The sequence below is a fragment of the Xyrauchen texanus genome, chromosome 5, assembly GCF_025860055.1.
Source record: "Xyrauchen texanus isolate HMW12.3.18 chromosome 5, RBS_HiC_50CHRs, whole genome shotgun sequence".
Taxonomy (NCBI): domain Eukaryota; kingdom Metazoa; phylum Chordata; class Actinopteri; order Cypriniformes; family Catostomidae; genus Xyrauchen; species Xyrauchen texanus.
This window is the reverse complement of record NC_068280.1, coordinates 24,252,439-24,275,892: the sequence shown is the minus strand read 5'-3', so window position 1 is coordinate 24,275,892 and position 23,454 is coordinate 24,252,439. Positions and strand designations below refer to the sequence as shown.

Sequence of the window (23,454 nt, the reverse complement as noted above, 5' to 3'; positions counted from 1 at the left end):
GCGAAAGTGGGTCAAACACAGTATTAGTATGGTGTTCCTAATAATCCTTTAGGTGAGTGTATATACATACATACACACACACACACACACACACACACACACACACACTGGATATATATTCAGTCTTATACGATCGTTACTAGTTCAATACTTTTTTAATTATGTTACTATAATTTATATTTATATGTAAAATATTACTAACAAAAAGATCAGATAACCACTAATACTCAGACACCATTCCTAACCATCACAAAAATATAATATAAATTAATATACTTTAAATAGGGTTTAATAATATATAAAGTTGGTGTTTTTCAAAGCTTCACAAAACTGTTCCCAGTGTCCACTGGCTATGGGTTCATATTTTGGGGGTCTCATATGACAGATAGGTCCACCCTCATGAGGGGCTTCACTGACTCACATGGTGGCATTACAGTAGGTCCACGTATGTCTAAGGGCTGGAGACGTAACATGTATAAACTGCCCACCGAGAGGATTTGCTATTTAACAGGTGTAGCAGTAAGTGCATACATTTTTTCAGATAGATCTAGCCCGGGACTATGCGCTCAATTTGGGGTTTAATTGCCGTGGTGGCCGCGGCAACTTTATACTTGTATCTGTTGACTGCGTTCCTGCCGCCGGGTCCGCGACACTGTGACGACACTGAACCTGAACACACAAGTGAAGACACAGTCGATGAGCTGAAGGAGGAAAAACACAGGTAATATTTCACTAGTTCGTCTTATATTTGGACGTTTATATTGTAAGCAGTTACTACTTCAACTCTATAGTTTTCTGCCAAACAAAACACAACTGTCCATTAAACTGTTCCAATAAAACACTTTTTTATTCAGGGTCAGTGACGTGATGCAGTTTCATATGTGGATCTAGCATGTTATTTAAAACACATACATGCTGAATTATTTTATGTATTCATTTATTTACATTTCCATGCAGTATTTTATTTATTTATTTATTTATTTATTTATTTATTATTATTTGTATTATGAAACCAAGATAGACGCCAAGATTACATTTCTACAAACTTGAAACGTGTTTTAAGATTTTAAGAAGTGTCATTTTTATTACCTTGGACAACCTTATTTGTCAATTACCCAGGTATAAACATTTGACAGTGGAATACATGATATAATGAATTATATAAACAATCTAAGAGTTTCAGTTAAATAAACACAATAAATCTTTAATTAAGTTATTATTAGTTAAAATTACACTAAAATTTTAATGAAAACATAATGGTGATAGGTTTAATCAGATGTGTGACAGCAATGTTCGATCAACACACATCAACAGGTCATCTACCAACAAGAGAGATGAAGAGTTCAGAGAAAGATCCCTCCAATTCAAGTCATATTCTACAGTGGATATACAGACAGTTGTATGACAAATGTACAGTTATACATTTATTACCTTAAATAAAAAATATTTAGTTTGTTATTAGTTTGTTTAAATTCTTCACCTAAGTGTTTCTTTGTATAAACAACAATATGGAACAGACTTGATTTGAGTCCCATGTACAGTATGTATGACTGTAGCACATAACAGTAGTAAACTGGATGGAGATTAGATATACAGTATATCATTCGGTTTTAGTCAATTTGTGACACAGTGCTTTCTTTTAACTGTGTGGAGCAACCCTCTCCCTCTTTCTATTTTATTAATTTTCTCTATCTTCAGTATTTTAACACTATTCTATATTTGCTTGCATGTCTGTTTGACTCAATATTGGTCTATTTATTATTATATAGACACCCTCATCTCAAATTCTGAGAGAGTGATGTGAGGTAGAGAAAGAAAAACAGAGAAAGAGATTTGTTCAGAGCGAGGAACTTTGGCAATTATTCTCAGAATGTAGCAAATATCAGTGTAGGAATTCCAGAAAACATTCCGCTCTTGTCTGCCCTGCATTCTCTCTTCATCAGCGTTACTTTATACTGTGTGACTAGCCCTGTGTCCAATGTGGGAAGTGCCCAGATCATATTATACTCTTCATGATGCTCGCAGGCAACCCACATCAAAATCCCCCCTCCTAGATGATTTTATCTGTCATCTCAGCTCTCACATCATCATGGACAGTTCTTATTGTGGAACTGGTTCTCAGATTGTGTGCGTGTGTGTGTGAGCGTGTATTTATCACTTTGTGGGTACCAAATGTCCCCATAAGGATAGTAAAACCCGAAATTTTTGACTTTGTGGGGACATTTTGTCAGTCCCCATGAGGAAAACAGCTTATAAATCATACTAAATTATGTTTTTTGAAAATGTAAAAATGCAGAAAGTTTTTTGTGAGGGTAAGGTTTAGGGGTATGGTTAGGTTTAGGGGATAGAATATAAAGTTTGTACAGTATAAAAACCATTATGTCTATGGAAAGTCCCCATAAAACATGGAAACACAACATGTGTGTGTGTGTGTGTGTGTGTGTGTGTGTGTGTGTGTGTGTGTGTGTGTGTGTGTGTGTGTGTGTGTGCGTGCACCTTGAGTAGGGAAAACTTTTATCATACAAATTAGTTCAAATAAATTAACCTTGATGAGTATTTAGAACATTCACTTTCTTTTGCATTCACAAAACTGTCACTATTTAAGTAACCTGAATTGTTTTATTTTTTGTATTTTTTTTGAGTTTAATGAACTTGTCTTTAAATTTACAGCAGGAACTTAAATTTAACTAAAACTGGGCAGGGGATTTCTATTTCCCAGCATGATTTTCATGGCTCTCGATGGGGAGAGTCAATGTTAAAATTAAGTGATTGATCATTTTAAAATTTGCGCAAGATTCATTTAAAGGGAAGACTTTTTAGTGTTAAATGTATTCTTATGTTATTTAGAAGAGTTTCTATTATGTTAAAGTTTTGGGGGGTTACCATTATAGTGAATATTAAGCTTAGGTGGAGGACAGGTACATTTTTAGATTGTTCTACAGTAGATTACTTTACTTTTTGAGCAATTACATATGCAAATTATAGCATAGTCAGTGTTTCTCAATCCTAAAAACACGTTCTCGTTTTTGCGTTCTTGTGAAAATCAGTCTTGACTACCTTGAAAGAGGGAACTCAGAAGACTTGGGCATGTAAATTGCATCTATGCTAGTTTTGAGAGTTTTGAGATGTGCTGTGATATGTAGGTTCAACAAACACGTCCACAAAACGTAAAAAGAAGTTATATTGAGAAACAGAATGTTTTCAATTAGCATGTATTCAGCATGCTAGAATTCAATGTGCTAGCTTGTACTAGCTAACAAGGCAGATTCCCTCTACTTGACATATTTAGTTGACTTACATGGTAATTTAAGTTCAGCCAAATAGTTATATTTAAAATTATGTGCCATCAAAATGTATGAGTTAGCTCACTCAACATTTCAATTTATGGGCAATTAACATGCATGTGTAGCACAAAATCAAAATCTGAAAGTTCTGTGAACTTAAACTTGGAAGTTTATTAACTGATTGAACTGAGTGCCTCAATTTCTTAGAGTTTTGCTAACTTATTAGGTTTCACAGTGTGTGCGTGTGAGCTTTAAAATATGTGTATCTATTCTGCAATAGTGTTGTGTGCTTTTTTTTAGAGAATCTCTAAATATATTAAACTCTCTATAAACTTGACTGCTATGAGATTTGGAGACCAAATCTGAGTGCAACTCAGCATTACTAGACACATCCCAGGATTGGGGTCAGACAGAGGGCATGAAGTGACAGATATGAGATCAGACAACTTCCTTCTGGAGTGTCTTGAAAACCCCTGTATATGCTGAGCTGTGCAATATAGAGGAGAGGGAGAGAAAGAGAATACATAATAAGGTTTATGGAATGCTGCATGTATGTTTAGCATGTCAGTGGAAAAGAGGTTAAAATAAAGTTTGAGAATACATAAAAAGAAAAGAAGAGGGAGAAGAGAGGTCTCCAAAGCCTCATATTATGCTTGACTCACTTTCTGAATTCATCCAGATATTTACAATAACAAAAGCAGCGGAAATTAGGCTGAATTTTCATATCAAGTAATGGATCTGATTTATGCCCACCATCATCACATTTCGTTTGAAGATCTGACCTTTTCTTACTGTCTTGTGATCTGCATGACTTGGTTCATTGGTAGATTAGCTCACACTTCTGTTCCTTGGGAGAAAGTCCATGAGCAAGTGATTACGTTTTTACCATGTTGTTCTGCAGTGATGGCTGAGACAGCTGTACCTTGTGTACTCTTCAATGGTGTAAATAGCTCAGCACTCTTTGGGGGTGATGTGTGTGAACTTGTGTGTTGTATCACTAAAGCTATAAACATCAGCTGTTTAAAGACAGTAACACATTGAACATGACTAACCTTATAGACAGTTTTGTAACATTCTTATTAAGAGTTTTGTTTTGTTGACACCGATACATCATTGTCTGATCAACCTCCTATACTAAAGGCTCTCATTGTGTTGCACTTGTGGGGCTGCACTCAGTGTGCTCTCAGCATTAAACATATCACATGTTTATGTTTGTCACACTTTTGAATTACGCAAGTGAAATTAAACCTCTGCTTTGGCACATGGGTGTGGAATACTGCCCCATCGGATGCCGAAATTACCACCTGGACAGCATTAAGAAGCTAAGATTAGCCAGGGCTGGACAAGATGTGATTCCTCAGCTAGTAAGAGACCTTTGACCATGCAATGAAAATCTTAGTCTTTAGTACATCCACATGTTTGTTGATGATCATGTGAGTTGTAGAGTGTTTGGATACAGGAGGGTTTTCAACAGCCAGTCATCCAATCAAATGCGAGCACACAAACACACACTAACACATTTACACAGCTGAGGGTATGAGGCTATTTTCGTCTACTTGGTGTATCATGTTTCATTCCTTCACTCATCCTGATGGCAAATTTCACTGTCTTTCTTACTCATCTTTCAGACAGGCTTGTGTCCAGATTTTTCACCCATTCATTTTATATTAAGTTTGTAAAAGAGCCGTAGGAGAGTTGTCCATCAATTCTAAAAAAAAAAAAAAATATCAACAGTTTAGAATTTGGTCTTACACTTTTCTGATATGAACTCTCTGATACTAATCTGATGGAACTTCAGGAAGAGAGAGAGAGAGAGAGAGAGAGAGAGAGAGAGAGAGAGAGAGAGAGAGAGAGAGAGAGAGAGAGAGAGAGAGAGAGAGAGAGAGAGAGAGTCAAAAATCAATTGCTTCTGAATAGTAACTTAAACGGATAGTTCACCCCAAAAATGAAAATTCTCTCATCATTTATTCACCCTCATGCCTTTCCAGATGTGAATGACTTTCTTTGTTCTGCAGAACACAAATTAAGATTTTTAGAAGGATATCTCAACTCTGTAGGTCCACACAATGCAAGTGAATGGTGACCAAAACTTTGAAACTCCAAAAAGCACATAAAGGCAGCATAAAAGTAATCCATAGTCTCCCGTGTTTTAATTCAGGTATTCTGAAGAGATCTAATTGGTTTTGGGTGAGAACAGACCAAAGTATATCTTATTTTCACAATAAATCTTGACATCAGGTGTCTCCTTGGCGATCATGATTTCAAGCTCGATTACGGTACCTATAGCACCATCTAGCTTTCTTGCATATGTCAAGCACTGTAATTGCGCTTGAAATCATGATTGTGACTAAAGACTGCTTGATGCAAGATGTACTGTGAAAATGTAGTTACATATTTGACAATTCTCACCCAAAATTGATTAGATCGCTAAAGAAGACATGGATTAAAACACTGAAGTAATATGGATTACTTTTTTGTTGGCTTTATGTGGTTTTTGGAGCCTCAAAGGTTTGGTCAATATTCACTTGCATTGTATTGGCCAAAAGAGCTGAGATTTTCTTCCAAAAATATTTGTTTGTGTTCAGCAGAAGAAAGAAAGTAATATAAATCTGGGATGGCATGAAGGTGAGTAAATGATGAGAGAATACCAGATGGCAATAAAAGGGTTAATAATTAAGGGGATGACATTTAATATACCAATAAGAAGATTGTTTTCTGGTCACACTACAACCTGGTGGTCATTTTAATATATATTTTTTAATTTTTTTATGGTGCACCATGTCGAGGCTGCACTTTCACCCATCAAAAAAATTATTCAAATTTGTTATTGAGTATATTTATTTTAAAACATTTAAAGTTACATAAATCATTTTTGTGTTGTGAGGAATTGCTGAAACATGTTTGTGGAATGGATACAGCTTACCGGTGCAGTGATGTACCAGAGTCCCACCAGAGGGCGGCATTAAGCTATTTCAAATCATTAGTTTCATGTATATGTTTATATTTCTGGTTATAACCTGAAGAGTAACTACAGTATCCACTCTAACGTTGCTATTTCTCCATAGTGCTGACTTCCATAAAGAAAAATATCTTGCAGGTGTTCAATGTAATTTAAATGCTTTACTGATTGCACAGTGTCTTCCATTTTCTCTAGGTTGAAGTTCCCATCTGACTTGGATGAGCTGAGGGAACTAGCCGATTTGCTGAAGTTCTATAAGACAGAACACACTGGTTATATATTCATCCTCTACTGCAGTGCCTACCTCTACAAGCAATCCTTTGCCATCCCAGGCTCGTCCTTTTTGGTAAGTAATAGATGGATACTTCAAATAAATAACAAGCTGTTCAAAATTTTGGAGGTAGCAAATGTAAAAGTTTTGGAATCTGTCATTGAAAACCCCATAATTATTGACCAGTAATCTTAATATTAGAGAAGCGCCAATGTCTGCGGTGGTTACAGCCCTGGTCTACTGTGTTAAAGGGTTTGCTCTATATGTACACCTATAAGTCATCTCATATTTAGAACTTTAAAAGTATTGTCACCAATTTCTATCACTAAACAGCATCATGTATCTTTTCTTGGGAAAATGCCATATACTATATACTGTATACATAAGTTATTTAGATACAATATATGATTATATATACCTGATCTACTTGATCTGATAAAAGATGTTTTACTATCTTTCTTGTCATGTTTAGAACATGCTGGCCGGGGCATTGTTTGGGCCATGGCATGGGCTCCTTATTGCCTGCACTTTGACCACTGTGGGCTCCACCAACTGCTATCTACTGTCTCGCACATTTGGCAAACGCCACATCGTCAGGCTCTTCCCTGAGAAAGTGGCCATGCTGCAGAAAAAGGTGGGTCACCTCTGTGTGTTTAGCACATGATGGGGGGATTTCCCATTATTTAGCTCTTTCAAAATTAGTGAGAGTATGAGTAAGTTGAATATGTGTGACAGTGCTTTTAGATATCTATGTGGGCAAGTAAATTTATACAAATATATACATGTTTAATTTGTTAAAAATCACTGTAATGCATGGATTTGGCAGGCCTAATGCTTGTTTAAAACAGCAGCATCAGTGCTGATAAAAGACACTGATATTTAATAGAATTGTATTTATTATTACTAATTATCTGAATAAACAAATTTTCCACCAATTAATTTAGTTTATTATCCTAACTGTTGGCTTTTTTCAGTTGCCAAGCAACATAGCAAATTAGTGCATTAGTATACTGCATAATATGCAGGTACAGGATTAACAGCTTTGAACGTGGCTTGTCAAATCAGTTTAAATTTTGGACTGTTTGGAAATGGGGATGGGAATTATTCAGTACTTTTATTGTTGAGTCTCTAACCCACAAAAAAAGAGTTATCGATTACTTGTAAATTATAATAAGTAAAAAATAACAGGTATGACACATACATTAAATTTATATTTAGTTTTATTCACAAACGTTACTTAGAAGTTTCTAAATTAGCTAAATTCAAACTTTTGGAAAATTTGATAATAATAATAATAATAAGAAGAAGAAGAAATATAGCTGCAAGCAACAATACTCTTTTGGCTATTAGTACATTGATAAAGAGTGTTTACTCAAGGTTGTGCAGAGGGTATTAAGTGCAACATTGGAAAAAGTAGGATTTTTTGGAAAAAAATGAAAAATTAGTTTTTACATCCATAAAGTTATATGCAAAACCTTTATAAACATCTATGTAATATTTAGTTTAATCCAATTTAAACAAAAAAAAAGTTTTGATTATTAACATGACAGTAACTTAATTGAAAACAAGTTTAAAATTTATTGAAATATTTCAAGCAAGCACATTTAGCCATTGTTTACTACAGGGCATCCATAATTCACAATGACCCAGCAAATGCAACAGCCTTAATTCCTCTTTGGTATTGTTTATAAATTTGGTACTTTCACATTTGTTTGTGAAACAATTCTAAACAACAAATATATATATATATATATATATATATATATATATATATATATATATATATATATATATATATATATATATATATATATATATATATATATATATAGCACCACCAAATGGCCAAAGTGTCATCCAAGTGTCCCTTACAGACTTACAGTTCAAAAGTTATTTGTGTAAACATGAGTGAAAATTTGACCTGTTGGAGCTCTTCGCTCTTTCAGGGCTTGACCCCTAATAATTATAATAATATTCATTAATTAAATAATAATTAATTTTTTATAATTTCATTACAATTCTTTGACGCACTTTATATTAGGTGGTCTTAACTACTATGTACTTAATCATTTGATTCAATTTACTTATTATGTACATACATATTGTTGCATTGTAATTAGATTTAGTACTTGCATTTAATGATATTTTTTGTTAGTGTTAAGTTTACCCTTAACCGTACCCTTACTCCTAAACTGTCAGCAAATGTGGGCATTTTGCAGAACATGTAGTTACACAGTAAATACATAGTCTTGTATGTCTTGAATTTAAAAACATAGTAGTTAAGGCCACTGATATAAAGTGTGACCCAATTCTCAATGCATTAATGAGCGAGATTTGGTGAGATATTTAGAGGGAAAGTACAGTGTAATTTGCAATATGCAAAGAAAAATCAATTTGCGATTTTCAAGTAGTATTTTTAATAGTTGATTTGCTGAACGAGCAATCGGTTAGTCGATTACTTGGTGCACATCCCTAGTTGGAAATAAACATGTCAAGACATGAAAACAATTTCATTTCTCAAAATATTTCCCATATTCTCTACATGATCAGTAACAGACAGTAGTTGGTATTTACATGAGCTGTCCATAGAACTTATGCCTCACAGAGTTGGAGTTGAAAAGTGATGCATGAACACATGATGATATAATCTCTGTCTCTCTCTTAGGTGGAACAGAACAAGAGAACTTTGTTTTTCTTTTTGCTTTTTCTGCGGTTCTTTCCCATGACACCTAACTGGTTTTTGAATATCACCTCCCCAATCCTCAACATCCCCATCCCCATATTCTTCTTCTCCATTCTCATCGGTGAGCTTTCATTACATTACAATTATGAATGAGGTTAAAGGGGGGTTTGGGGATTGGTGGGGTATTGTACCCATTGATAGCGTTGTTTATTTGCCCATACTATTTGCCAATACTAGTATTGGCAAACAGTATAGTTGAACATAGTACTAGTATGTTGTTTATTCACCGATACTAAAATAATTATGCAAATCAGGAAACGGTACAAACACACACAAAAAAACATAAACATTTGGCTGACCACAATTTGCTTGAAAAGAATGACAATGACATTTAGTGCCAAGTTAAACTGGATTGCAGTTGGCACTGAAATAACATGCACAAAAATGAATTCACCCCTGTTTGTTTTCTGTGTGGTGGGTGTTCACTGTAATATGAATCTTTCTAATGGTTGTCAATTAGAACAATTCTGTGGACCAAACTCAATTCATACCTTGAAATAATTAAGATAAAAATGTATTTCTTCTTAATAACATCATGATTCTGAATTTTGTTAATGCTCCCCAGGTCTAATCCCTTACAATTTTATCTGTGTCCGGACGGGAGCCATCTTGTCTGAGATTCGCTCTTTGGATGACATCTTTTCATGGGGGACTCTGCTTCAGCTTCTGCTGATCGCATGTGTCGCTCTAATCCCTGGTGCTCTAATCCGCCGCTATAGTCAGTCCCACCTCAAACTTGATGGCATGGAATCTAATGGACATCAAATGGTCCGAAATGATCGCAAGACCAGATAACCCAAAGACAGACAGAACAGGACTGCAGCCTATTGATATGGGACTAACCATAGGTCTGGATCCATGTCTTGAGGTTTTGGTTGTAATGAAGTGGCGATAGGCCAGTAGGAGAATGGAACTGAAATCCATATTTGGTTTGGATCTAGTCTGCTGGACGAAATGATCTTAATCTTAAATATTGAGGGACAGAAATACAAAATAAGAGTTTGCGGATGCCTAATGAAGATAAAGTGTCAAAGAGAAATTAAAGTCTTAAAAAGAGTATACACTTGGATTATTGATTACATGTACACCACTGGACACTGCCTCATTTTGTAGCAAACAGGAATTTGATATCTTTGTTATGAACAGCTTTAAGTTCTTATTGATGCAAAGATAGTTTGGCGTAAAAATAGTTTTTTTTATGTTGCCAAGTGCTTTTTAGTGACCATGTGTTTTTGCAAGGCTTTGTCTATTTGTTGGGTCTGTAAATGTCTTTGCAAGCAAGTCTCTGGTATTAATGTGTTTTATTTTTTTATGTGTTGTGTGCGTATCCGGCACTTTCGGGTATGTTTACACATACAGTATATTTTAAAAAGCACTAGTATTATATTATTATAATTTTTCCAAAAATGTTTTAAATTGTCTGTGGCTGCTTAAGAGCTGTACTTCAAAAATATTTAGGTATTTGTGAATGTCTGTCTTATGTGTAAGACATGAGATTATAATATTTTTATTATTAGTATATAGTGCATTCGCAGGTGCCTTCTAATCCTTTTAAAAGGCCTTATAAGTGGTTTTTCAAAGTGTTTTAAGCCTTATAATCTTAACCATGCAGTATCAAATGTGTGCACTGATCATTTACATGAAAGTCCAAGTCTTCTGAAGTTGCACTAAGTACATTCACATTCAGGGATTACACACATGAAAAATATGTATCTGCACATTCATCTCTAGCTACAAAAACAAAAATTGCCAATTACCTGTATTTGACAGTGAGACAGTATTAATCACCTTTATTTTTATTTACAGTGTAAAATGGCACTAAGAATAAATCTCTCCTAGAGGACAACTGGGTTGCCTGATCTTTACAAATTTGAAATTTAAACCTGTGTAAAGATCAGGCAACCCACTGTTAGGTTGGCAATGGCTGTCAAGAATGCATCACTTAACAATATGTCATAAAAACTTGACATTTGTTTTTGTTATTTCTTTGTAGAATTTCATAACTATCTTTGTTGAGGGCCATAATGTAATAATTTTCCCTAAATGCAAAAAGGCCATAAATGTAATAACTTTTGGTCCAAAAAGTAATAAAGGTGCTAAATGTAATAAAGGCCCTAAATGTAAAAATGGTCTAAATATCTTAACTTTTGGTCCTAAATGTAATTAATGGGAAATGTTGTTACTTTTGGGCCAAATGTAATAAAGGGTCTGAATGTAAAACTTTAAGATATCATGTGATAAATGTCCTAAATGTAATAATGTATAATCACTTTGCATTTAAGTTCCTTTTTTAAGGGGTTATATATAAGTTTATTAATGAGTATGCATTAGAAATCATTGCTATGTAGTTGTATGACTGGCGTGCAATACTTTTCAAACACTGAAAAAAATGTTATGTTGACTTTGCTTAATTTTATTATGTCAAGGGGTTGCACGAAATACATTTATCTAAATCTAGATATATTTTATAAGTTGAGTGTATTAATCGCTTTCAGTAATTTCAGATTAATTATATTCATAATTTTAGCTAAACTATTTTGAGTAGAATTTACTAATTTTTTTTTATGTTCAGTACACTAAAATGAATTATGTGCAACCAGATCAATTTAATAGTTTAATTTCTACATACTAAAATTAATTTTAATCCAAGTTTTGTTTTTTCTCTTATCTTTCATGAATATTCAGGCAAATAAAGCAAACCCAGTATTTTCAACTCTAACTTTATTTTTCTGATCCAAGAGATAGATTTTTGCACTCGAAAACAAGAGTATGTAACTCTTTGGGAGTAATCTCCCAAACAATATTGGCAGTAATGCAACTCAGTAGTCACCACTTTTCAAATTGCTTTCTTATAACAAAATGCCCTAGTATCATCCATTAACAAAACAAATGAACCAGAATAGCTGGAAGACATCAAACACTGAGGAACTTGTGTGAGATTAGCGGCGTTCACAAGAGCGGCTGAAGAAATCCTACAGTCCAGCAATGATTTTGTTCTTTAGTCCAAGGACTTTGGGGGAAAGCCTTTCTCCATCCATTTTCAAGAGCACTTTTTGAATGAATTCATAGGAGTATTTCAGCTCTTTGGGGTAAGCCATGTTCAGTACATAGATGACTCCCAGCATCACTGCACATGCTTGGGCTACAGATCCAGTGTTGTCCAGAATGATTTCTCCTTCAACATAAATGCCAATGTCATCATGTGCTCCAATTTCTCCACCCTCCTTATTGATGACATAAACGCCCATTGTGGATTTCTGCAGGTCTCTCTGGATGTCATCTTCTTCGATGTCCTGTATATTTGTAGAGTATAGGTGACCAAAAACAAAAAACATTCATTTATGTAATAGATTTTAATGACCTAAAAATTCTAAATGTCTTTATATTAACAATATATAATTACACTGGTCAGTAAAACTATTGAAAATAATTTGGTCAGTTAAATAAAGGTTCATGTGAATTAACAAATCACAGATTTTTGTGTTTATGGCATTGTGGAAAACATCAAAACTTTTCTACAAATGGAGCAGAGACACAGAAGTCAGAATGGATTGAGAGATGGACTAACACATTGTTGGTTTTGGTCTTTTAATTGAACATTAAGAAAAATAATGAATAAAGCCTGCCTTATCTTTTCAAGAACCAAACTAATGGTTTAAAATGTTTTAGCCAATAAATGAAAATCTCCAGACACAGACAAATGTACATCATCCTGTGACAACATCCATGTCTTCAGGATTTCCTTTCCTCGAGAGTCTGTCAATTATTGGATGTCAGAGTTCTTGAATGCACCAGGGTGTGTTTAGAAAATGGTACCTGCTTTGAAAACTGTATAGCAAATTGTTGATTTTTATACAAATATTCTCAACCTTATCATGGCTACTTGTATGGTTAAAATTAATTTTCTAAAATTGATGCTTTGGAAAATGGTCAGTGGTGATGTTGATGCATTTGTCATCAATGGGCTAAAACAAAAAAACACCAGTATGATCCTCACGATCCTCTGTAGTGACATGCTTTAGTGGCTAGAGCATTTTTCAAGTTTTGCATTAGTTGATTTAAATAAACAGCAGGCTTCCACACTATAATAAACCTAGACCCCAGAATACAACAGCGTGTAGACTGTGATAGAACTACAGATGCCATAGTTTTGGTGTCAACACAGTGATTTTGTTATGCATCGGGCTTGTTTTTGTTGAGTGCCCCTTTAAATCACATTGTGAAAGCCATTTTCTTCTAACTAGTGGGTTAATGACATTAGGATCTTAAAACATTTTCTATAATACAAGACAGTACATCTGACAGACAAATGCAAATACAATGACTTGCCTTATACTCCCGAATGAGATGTCCATCATCCTCACCAAGGTAGATGCAAAGTGCCTTGAGGACTGCTGCCCTTTTAAGATTGATGTCACTTGTAGCCTGTGTAAAAGGATTACAACTATTAAAATACAATAAATAATAAAAATGTCTTGAAACTGTAGAATACTTCAAACCTGTGATAACATCAAAAATACAGGTGAAACTCGAAAAATTAGAATATCGTGTAAAAGTTCATTAATTTCAGTAATTCAACTTAAAAGGTGAAACTAATATATTATATAGACTCATTACAAGCAAAGTAAGATATTTCAAGCCTTTATTTGATATAATTTTGATGATTATGGCTTACAGCTTATGAAAACCCCAAATTCAGAATCTCAGAAAATTAGAATATGGTGAATAGGTTCAGTATTGTAGGCTCAAAGTGTCACACTCTAATCAGCTAAACACCTGCAAAGGGTTCCTGAGCCTTTAAACGGTCTCTCAGTCTGGTTCAGTTGAATTCACAATCATGGGGAAGACTGCTGACCTGACAGTTGTGCAGAAAACCATCATTGACACCCTCCACAAAGAGGGAAAGCCTCAAAAGGTAATTGCAAAAGAAGTTGGATGTTCTCAAAGTGCTGTATCAAAGCACATTAATAGAAAGTTAAGTGGAAGGGAAAAGTGTGGAAGAAAAAGGTGCACAAGCAGCAGGGATGACCGTAGCCTGGAGAGGATTGTCAGGAAAAGGCCATTCAAATGTGTGGGGAGCTTCACAAGGAGTGGACTGAGGCTGGAGTTACTGCATCAAGAGCCACCACACACGGACGGGTCCTGGACATGGGCTTCAAATGTCAAACGTCTTACCTGGGCTAAAGAAAAAAGAACTGGTCTGTTGCTCAGTGGTCCAAAGTCCTCTTTTCTGATGAGAGCAAATTTTGCATCTCATTTGGAAACCAAGGTCCCAGAGTCTGGAGGAAGAATGGAGAGGCACACAATCCAAGATGCTTGAAGTCCAGTGTGAAGTTTCCACAGTCTGTGTTGGTTTGGGGAGCCATGTCATCGGCTGGTGTTGGTCCACTGTGCTTTATTAAGTCCAGAGTCAACGCAGCCGTCTACCGGGACATTTTAGAGCACTTCATGCTTCCTTCAGCAGACAAGCTTTATGGAGATGCTGACTTCATTTTCCAGCAGGACTTGGCACCTGCCCACACTGCCAAAAGTACCAAAACCTGGTTCAATGACCATGGTATTACTGTGCTTGATTGGCCAGCAAACTCGCTTGACCTGAACCCCATAGAGGATCTATGGGGCATTGCCAAGAGAAAGATGAGAGACATGAGACCAAACAATGCAGAAGAGCTGAAGGCCGCTATTGAAGCATCTTGGTCTTCCATAACACCTCAGCAGTGCCACAGGCTGATAGCATCCATGCCACGCCGCATTGAGGCAGTAATTAATGCAAAAGGGGCCCAGACCAAGTACTGAGTACATATGCATGATTATACTTTTCAGAGGGCCGACATTTCTGTATTTAAAATCCTTTTTTTTTATTAATTTCATGTAATATTCTAATTTTCTGAGATTCGGAATTTGGGGTTTTCATAAGCTGTAAGCCATAATCATCAAAATTATATCAAATAAAGGCTTGAAATATCTTACTTTGCTTGTAATGAGTCTATATAATATATTAGTTTCACCTTTGAAGTTGAATTACTGAAATTAATGAACTTTTGCACGATATTCTAATTTTTCGAGTTTCACCTGTAAATGAGATGATCTAATTATCTAATGTATATCATAATATACAGTTTTCTTAAAATAGCTTACTGATCTGGACTAAAATTTATGTGCACTTAATGTGTGTTTTATCATACTCTGTCTTTAGTTCTTTTTAACTTGTATCTCATAAAGGTGTGTGTGTGTTTGCTTTAGCTACTTAAGAAAATTACAATCTCTCTCTCTCTCTAAACTTGTATAAACTATAAACACCCATCTCTTTTTTTCTCTCTCCAAATGAAAATTTTATTCTCTCTTCAGGTGAAGAAATAACTATACAGAGAGGTTGCAGCTTACCTGCGCTTAACAGATGCACCTCTTGCTGTTCCCTATATCACTGTCCTTTCTGTACTTCTGCTTTTTTTAAGCCCTCAAAGAAAAGTAAAGTACAAACGCATCTTCAGCTTCACTTTTCGAGGGCAGTCGTCCATGAAGGTAGCATCATTTGTGATTTATATTTTTTTCTAAAAATGTAATGAATGTTGATGTTAAATATATGCATGATTGATGTTTTAGTATTACTCAAATAAAACTATGTCAACATTGTTAGGCCACGTTGCATATAAGTTTAACAAATAAGTTGTGCTGTGTATTATTGTCTTTCTCTGAAACATTAAGCTAATCACATGAAGTAGGAATGCAAGAAAGGGAGTGATTTTTGTTTTCTTTTTCTTTCTTTTTTCTTTCAGATTATACAATCCACCGGTGTGGTCTAGGTTGTGTGTCACAATTACACTACCATTGTGTATATTGTTCCTCAATAAAAATCCTACGTGACCACTTTGTGGCCCACCTGAAAGGCTGTAAGAATGCCAGTACATCAACCACCATTCTTGATGTGCCTCCCCTGACTGCCAGTACATCAACCACCATTCCTGATGTGGCTCCCCTGACTGCCAGTACATCAACCACCATTCCTGATGTGGCTCCCCTGACTGCCAGTACATCAACCACCATTCCTGATGTGGCTCCCCTGACTGCCAGTACATCAAACACCATTCTTGATGTGCCTCCCTTAACTGCCAGTACATCAAACACCATTCCTGATGTGCCTCCCCTGACTGCCAGTATATCAAACACCATTCCTGATGTGCCTCCCCTGACTGCCAGTACATCAAACACCATTCCTGATGTGCCTCCCCTGACTGCCAGTACATCAAACACCATTCCTGATGTGGCTCCCCTGACTGCAAGTAGGTCCTTCATAAAACCACAACTACGAAACAGCATAGTTATTAAAACAAAATGCCCTCTTTGTCACATTACTATTCAAAAAAAAAATTTAAGAAAACATCTAGAGAGGAAACACACAAAATCTAGGGACGACATTACATCAAGTCATCACCTGTATTCTGACTGCATAGACCGAGCTAACGGTGTCTATGCAGTCCAGAAACATTTTCTTTCTTCGAGTGTTCCGGTCCATGTTGTGTATAAAATCTGGGAAGCAGAGCACAATGTCAAATGTGAGTTGCCATCCTGTCAAGTGGACATGGACTTAGCCAGGAGGAGTGGCTCAAAAGAGACCTCCTAGAGAGGCTTTCATCTGAGATGAAATCTAGACAGACTTTTGACAAAGTATTCGAAAAGATTTGGGGTGCCTCTGGTAAGAAACAAATGCTTGTGTTTTGGTATGTTTGTGAATGCCACTTTACCTTTATAGGCCTTATACTTGTATTACTGCTGCCTGACATAGATGTTTTTTTTTCCAGGTGGATGGGCTGTAGTCATGTGCCCTTGTGGAATTGTGTACAGCATCAAATGCTGTTTGCGCGCAGAGAGTCCGAGAGACTTTGCAGATCTCCTCCTCTCATGGAAACACATGCCTAATGTAGTCATCTATGATTTCGCACGGGTACTGGCCGCACACACCAATCTTCGCTATCCTGAGACGTTAACCTTAACGCCACACGAAGGTCGTCTAGCTGACCCAACAGATGGCAACATAAAGATGGCAAAGGAGGGAAAGCTGAAGATCTCCTTACCGTGGCTTAGTATAACAAAACAAGTCCCAGACAGCCATGGCCACCCAATTACAGGCTCAGCAGAGCACTATGTCCTTAATGACAAATTTCATGAAGACAATTCAAAAGACGAACGGGATGCTCTCCGCAAGATTGGTCTTGTAGCCCAACTTGCTGGTAAAGTGAATAGCCAGGTTGTGGAACAGTTCTTTAGCAAATTAATGAAAAATAACTACTTTCTAAATATGACCCTTCCATCAACTCATGTCTTCCTCATGAGAAGTATCATCCACTACCACAACAGTCAGAAGAATTTGAGAAGACTAGAGGCCTTCAAAAAAGTATTTGGGACAGAAGTGGTGCTGAACATCAACCACCAGGCTGTTCTTGGTAATGTTTGAATTACTGCCATACCACTTTAGAATTGGTTCTTCTAAATATTAGTTGTACAGATGTTGTCATGTACCAGTATTTTGTGTTATCTAATTAAGCTGTTTCAGAGTCCTCTACTCAATCTGGTGCAACAGACGTTCGCCAAGTGACCAGTAAGTAACACAGTAGAGGATCAAGCCACTTTATGGCACTTGTTTAGTCTGTTATTGCTAAGCATTGCGATGTACAATGTAATGTTTCTTTATTTGCATGTGATCAAATATTATATAATCTTTTAATATCAAACTCATCAATTAACCCTTTTAATAACAAAGTCTGATATACACTGTACTTGATTTTATTGACGTCTACAAGTGGATTTCATTATTGTATTGTATTGCATTTGTATTCTGTGTAATTAACTAATAATCTAATTTTGCATGCCTTACAGACCTTAGTGGCTCAGAGGCAACAGTGGATTTGCCAGACTTTGATGCCCCTGTAACAGGCATGGGTATGGATAAAGTAATTGCACTAACTAACAGTAACTTTCCATTGCAGTTCATTATTCGTGACCGAGATTGTTTCATTTTATTCCCATAGAAACCTCTGCAGATGTGAACATGGAGGAAGTGGACGAGGATATGATTGTGGAGGATGCAGATGAGTATTCAGCTCAACCTTGGATGAAGCCTCATAATCTTCTACAAGACAAATTGGTAGTTGTTCATGTCTTCACTATCAATGCTAAAACATACTGTCCACAGTAGCCTGTATTGTAACATCCACAATTTGTGTTAACTAAAAATCAATTTTATCAAGACAAGTTGCCTATTTAAACAAAATATGAAGCATTTTTTCTTTTGTCCTTTGCAGCTCAGATACATCCTGGACACGGGGCGACTGGCTGATGAGGTCATTGTGAAGGAGGGAGCGATATGCCTCTTAAGAGAAGATTTTCGGACACTGGGTTTGAGAAGGGAAATGGAGTCTGATGTAAGTGGTAACATTTGCATGTAGATATTTTTCATGCACCAAAAAAGTAAAGCCGTGGGCTCAATGTATGCTCTTTGTTTTGTTTGTGGAAAGAACTTAGACTTTTGTGTATGTGCTAACTATTTTGATTATTTCTTGCAGATTGGAAATGCCTGCATGAAACTGATTTATGAAGATGCTCGGGCGCATGTATAAATCTTTTTCACATGATTTCCAATGAGCTATTTGTAGTTTATACTTTTTTTTTCTTTTTTTTTTAAATTTCATATATGAATGGCAAGTGGTAGTCTTCTTAATATTTCCATTTGCTCTCACAGGGCAAAGACATATATACTGCTGATATGTATGTCGTTACTACATGGAAAGACAGTGTAGATCCCTTAGCCTACTTTCCAGTGAGTATTGAATGCATAAATCATACTATTTGACATCTACCATAAGTCAAAAGTAAAGTAAGTTTTCATATTTGTTAATTGTGTTTTTTAGGATGATGCTGACATGAAGGATGCCCTTGTTTTGCCCCTATGGACAAACGCTGCCGGCCCAGAACATTATCTGTTATGTGTAAGATTTTACGTTATCTCAAAAGATATTTGCGTATCACGTTTTATACAGCTTTGATACGTATTATTGACTATGATTATTATTTTATGTTGGTTTTACGGAAGATTGTTTTTACCCTTATATCATAAAGCAAAGGTAATGCAAATGTGAAATGGATTGTCATAACACTCTCTGTACTCCCTAGCTACAACCATTGATTATGCATCCCTATAGGTACTAAAGCCACTCTTAAGAGAGATCCTCCTACTAGACTCCCTGTATAGTAATCATGAGTCTGGTTTTGGAGATGACCTGTACAGAGACATATTTAGGTCCACAGCTAAGAATATAATTGCCACGTTCCTATGGCATGTAATGTAGACATGCGGTTGCATTGTTCCAGCTGTCTTTTTTTTTTTTTTTTTTTGCTATGAGTGTATGTGTAACATGTGGTTACATTGTTCTAAATAAAAACATCTATCTTAAAAGATTAAACCAGCAAAGCAAAATCAGTCCTCTTTGTGGACGAAGCATCCATGTTCTGTGGGAGAAAATAGACTCAAATGGGTGTGAGCAGAGGATTAAAAATGCTGGTTTAATTTATGGCCATATGATATGCTGTTTCATAAGCTTTTTAACATAGGACTCCTCATGGCGCTTTGTTAATTTGTCTTTTACCCAAATCTTAGGAGTATTGCACATCGTCTCGACCCTGGACAGTGGACAGAGGTCACAGGATTGGATATTGGGGTGACACACAACTACAATACTACTGTACATACTTTCAGCTCTGTGTATGTTTTATTTCAAATTCTAATATACTTGCTTCCTAAAGGGCTTTCCTCAACAGAACAACAGCATTGATTGTGGAGTTTTCATGCTTATGGTAAGCTATTAAAACAGGCTACTAAAGCAATTTTTTTTCTTTTATTTTTTGGAAATTAATCTTTACTCTTTTTCAGTATGCCCTTTACACTGTGCTGAACACTCCATTCAATTTTACTTCGGTGAGCTTTTCTATTTTCTTCCTTAGAAGGTTGCTATAAAGTTGTACTTTAATGCTGGTCATTGAATTCTAACAATACAAATTAAATACTAATCCTGTTACACTTCAATTTCTGTTAGCTTGACATGCCTGCAATCAGGGAGTGGTGGTGTCTACGTCTAATTGAGCGGTTTGAGACAGAGGGGTATGTGCATTAGTTTCTTTACATCTCAGTTTAGTGTTTCATGCTTTGTTCCTTCCTTGAAATAGAAATAGTTATATCAGTAGAAATAATTGACCAAACTGAGGCATTACAGCACAGACAAAAAAAAAAAAGGAATAAACCATCAGCATAGTCATTAGTCATCAATCATGACATGTAATTGTTTTTCATAATCTCCTCAGTACAATTTCCACACGGCAATCCCAGATTTCTATTCATGATAACCTACATTCAAACAATTTAAATGAAATTTAAACATTTAAATGATCAATGCAGCCTGTTTATTGTCCATAACAAGAGTTGTCCTATTGGGGGCCCACAAAGTAGATTTTTTTTCTTTCTTTTTAAAAGGCATGGGAAGAGGTTCGCCCACTGGACCGAGGAGGCAAGATGGCTGACTGAAGGGACATTACGACCTCTTTACAGGTGTTTTCCAGGTTTAACACATGACTTGCCACAACATGTTGTTGCTGAGAGGAACCGAATGTTGTTCAACCAGGCTCTGGTGGACTTCATTGTGGCAAGAGGAACCGATAACCACATTCAGGTACATGAATCAATAATGCATTTTAAATTAATTCTAAACCAATAGCTTGTCTAGTAAATAAACTACTTACACATACATGGAAATGTTCTCAATGTCATTTTCAATTTTCTCTGCACAGTCCATCATCAATGGACAAAAAAAAATCAAAGTGGCTTGACACTTTTTCCAAGTGTTACATCAAGAAAGTGCCTGTGCCGTTGTTCATTGAAGATCAGGAGCAAATTGATGTTATCTTCACTCACCTGACTTCAATTCTGGACAGCACACCCACACCCACCCACACCCACAGTGACCAGATCAGATTCATTATGGATGTCCTTTTTCCAGAGGTAGGTCTCTTGTGTTTGTTGTGCTCTGCATGGTGTCAGATTCAAATTGTTTTTAATGTCAAATAGTTTATCCATAATGTTAGACCATTGCTCTAAAAATAATAGTTTTTGTGCTTAATATAGAAAAGGCACTTTTGATTTTGTTGTTAAAAAAAACTAAACATGGAAAATGATGCTTGGCTTATTTGGGCTGTGATAAATCTCAATTCTTTCTCTGGTAGTCCATCATCTGTGCTCTCGCTGTTGTGGGACATGTGTCCATCTTGGAGGCTGAGGAGAAATTCCTGCGAGGACCTGTCATTGACGCAAGGTACTGTAAGGATCCTATAAAGTAAAAAATGTTCAAACATGACATCCTGCCATTATTTTATAACCATTGTTTCTACCACTATTCAACTTTAGCTTCTTTTTTTATTTATTTTTAATCAGTGAGTGGGAGCACTTTGACATGAGGATAAAAAAACAACTTAAGAAGAGTGGCAAGACATAGGAGTCAACTTCAGGAGTCATCCTATACATGGTGTAAATAAATAACCTTTTTTTGTGAACAACAATATTGTCTCTTTCTTTTAAATGGCCCTTGGAATTTTAGAAAAGGGTTAAATTGTGTTTGTCTTCATTAAATGCTATGTAGGACACTGTTCTGTAGCTGTATGATGACCAATTGTGAATAGTACAGCAGATATTTCATTGAGGATCCATATGATTACATGGTACTGTATGTCTAATGGGCTATATGGTTAATACCTAAATGTAACTTTATATAAATTCACAACAGCATATATCAGTCAGTCTCCTGTATATAAAAACAGTTTAAAAACAATTAATTCTACAGTAGGTCATATATCATTACTTTGTCCATCTGATCCAACTATGTGTATTAATATTTTTTTAAATTTAAACAAATAGTTTTCTGTGCTGAGTGAAAAGAGAAGCCTAACTGAAAATCTGGATGTTTTAATCCATAGTGCAGATAATACCACTGTCTATAACATTTATTTAAATAAACAAATACCTAAAAATTAGTAAAAGTCTATAGACTGGACGGTTATTAATGTGTTAGTTTCCAGCGTCGATTTAATTATGTTATTTCGCCGTATATCCTTCTCCCCCTACTGGACGCATCCGGAACAACAGGGGCGTAAAACTCACCTGTTGCTATGTCTTTAGCTAGCTGTAGCCCTAACGTTAGCGATGATGCTAGGTGACGTTAGGCTAGAAAGTAACCTTTACAAAATACTTATTAAACGATTAATTTTAGTTGTTGGTCACATGTGGTTTATTAAATGTTCATTTTACTATCTGACATTGAATAAATGTATGGGCGTTTCTTCAACAAGGGGCACTTTTAGGCTTGTGAAGTTGAATAAAAAAACTTGTTCAAAAGTCACGTAACACAGTCTCATAAGTTTAAATAATTTGTCTAGTTTTAAGGTCTGTAAGAGGACAAACTTAGATTACAAGAGAAGTTATGAGACTGTGTTAGTCTCATAACTAAGAAGTTATGAGTTATTCTATTTTTAGATAACAGCAGTGAAATGTCATTTCCACCACATCTCAATGCTGTTATTTAAAAACAGAATAACTTATGTCAGTCAAGAATTGTCTAGGATCATTTTTGTAACTAGTTTTATCAGTTTTTCCACAATGTACAATAATTATACATTTGTCAATGAGATAAATTAACTGCCCTAAGGACCAAACGGTGAACTGTACACCTGTCACACTCTGAAATGTAATATTGGTTTGGGCAAGAGCTTATTAGAAAATAAATGACTTGCATTTTTATATTAAGTAGAGCATCATCTCGTAAATTGTGGATACATTTTTAATGTGTGATGAGAACTTTTTAAATATTTTTTAAAAATGTGGGTGGTGATGGAAATGACAGGGTGGTGATGGAAATGACAATGAATTAACGTGAATGTAGAGAAACAGTGGAGATGTTTATTAGAAAAACAATTAAACTCATCACACTCAGTAAACTCAGTTCACAAAGCCATTAAACATAACCACAACTGTTTTTAGTGTAGTGCTGAGTTTGATGTATACAACTGATTTGTCTCACAGATGAACGGTTACAGTGCATACTGTAAATAACTGACACAACTTATGGCAAGGCAAAAATATAAGCAATAAATGATGCAACAA

The 23,454-nt window shown here is 35.6% G+C and overlaps 2 protein-coding genes across 2 annotated transcripts; both read left to right on the top strand.

Annotated features, from left to right (window-relative positions):
- The first annotated feature begins 431 nt into the window (after window positions 1-431).
- tmem41ab (transmembrane protein 41ab) lies at window positions 432-11,957 on the top strand. The gene is made up of 5 exons (XM_052126071.1): window positions 432-721; window positions 6,439-6,589; window positions 6,987-7,148; window positions 9,180-9,318; window positions 9,823-11,957. Exons 1-5 carry the CDS (start codon window positions 561-563, stop codon window positions 10,050-10,052), a joined length of 843 nt encoding a protein of 280 aa, XP_051982031.1. The 5' UTR covers window positions 432-560; the 3' UTR covers window positions 10,053-11,957.
- Window positions 11,958-17,838: 5,881 nt separating this feature from the next.
- si:dkey-13e3.1 (uncharacterized protein LOC571594 homolog) lies at window positions 17,839-20,265 on the top strand. The gene is made up of 10 exons (XM_052126312.1): window positions 17,839-17,853; window positions 18,132-18,194; window positions 18,284-18,399; window positions 18,557-18,676; window positions 18,818-18,865; window positions 18,994-19,071; window positions 19,163-19,233; window positions 19,909-19,969; window positions 20,055-20,105; window positions 20,182-20,265. The coding sequence occupies exons 2-10, from the start codon at window positions 18,191-18,193 to the stop codon at window positions 20,263-20,265; spliced, it is 633 nt and encodes a 210-aa protein (XP_051982272.1). The 5' UTR covers window positions 17,839-17,853; window positions 18,132-18,190.
- The last annotated feature ends 3,189 nt before the right edge of the window (window positions 20,266-23,454 follow it).

What these genes read in the sequence shown, in the direction of transcription:
- tmem41ab (XM_052126071.1), top strand. Translation starts at nt 561, where the DNA reads ATGCGCTCAATTTGGGGTTTAATTGCCGTGGTGGCCGCGGCAACTTTA. An exon ending in CTGAAGGAGGAAAAACACAG is followed by an intron (nt 722 to 6,438) that starts GTAATATTTCAC and finishes CATTTTCTCTAG; the next exon opens with GTTGAAGTTCCCATCTGACT. An exon ending in CTTCTTCTCCATTCTCATCG is followed by an intron (nt 9,319 to 9,822) that starts GTGAGCTTTCAT and finishes AATGCTCCCCAG; the next exon opens with GTCTAATCCCTTACAATTTT.
- si:dkey-13e3.1 (XM_052126312.1), top strand. An exon ending in ATGAAGATGCTCGGGCGCAT is followed by an intron (nt 18,866 to 18,993) that starts GTATAAATCTTT and finishes TTGCTCTCACAG; the next exon opens with GGCAAAGACATATATACTGC. An exon ending in ATCCCTTAGCCTACTTTCCA is followed by an intron (nt 19,072 to 19,162) that starts GTGAGTATTGAA and finishes TGTGTTTTTTAG; the next exon opens with GATGATGCTGACATGAAGGA.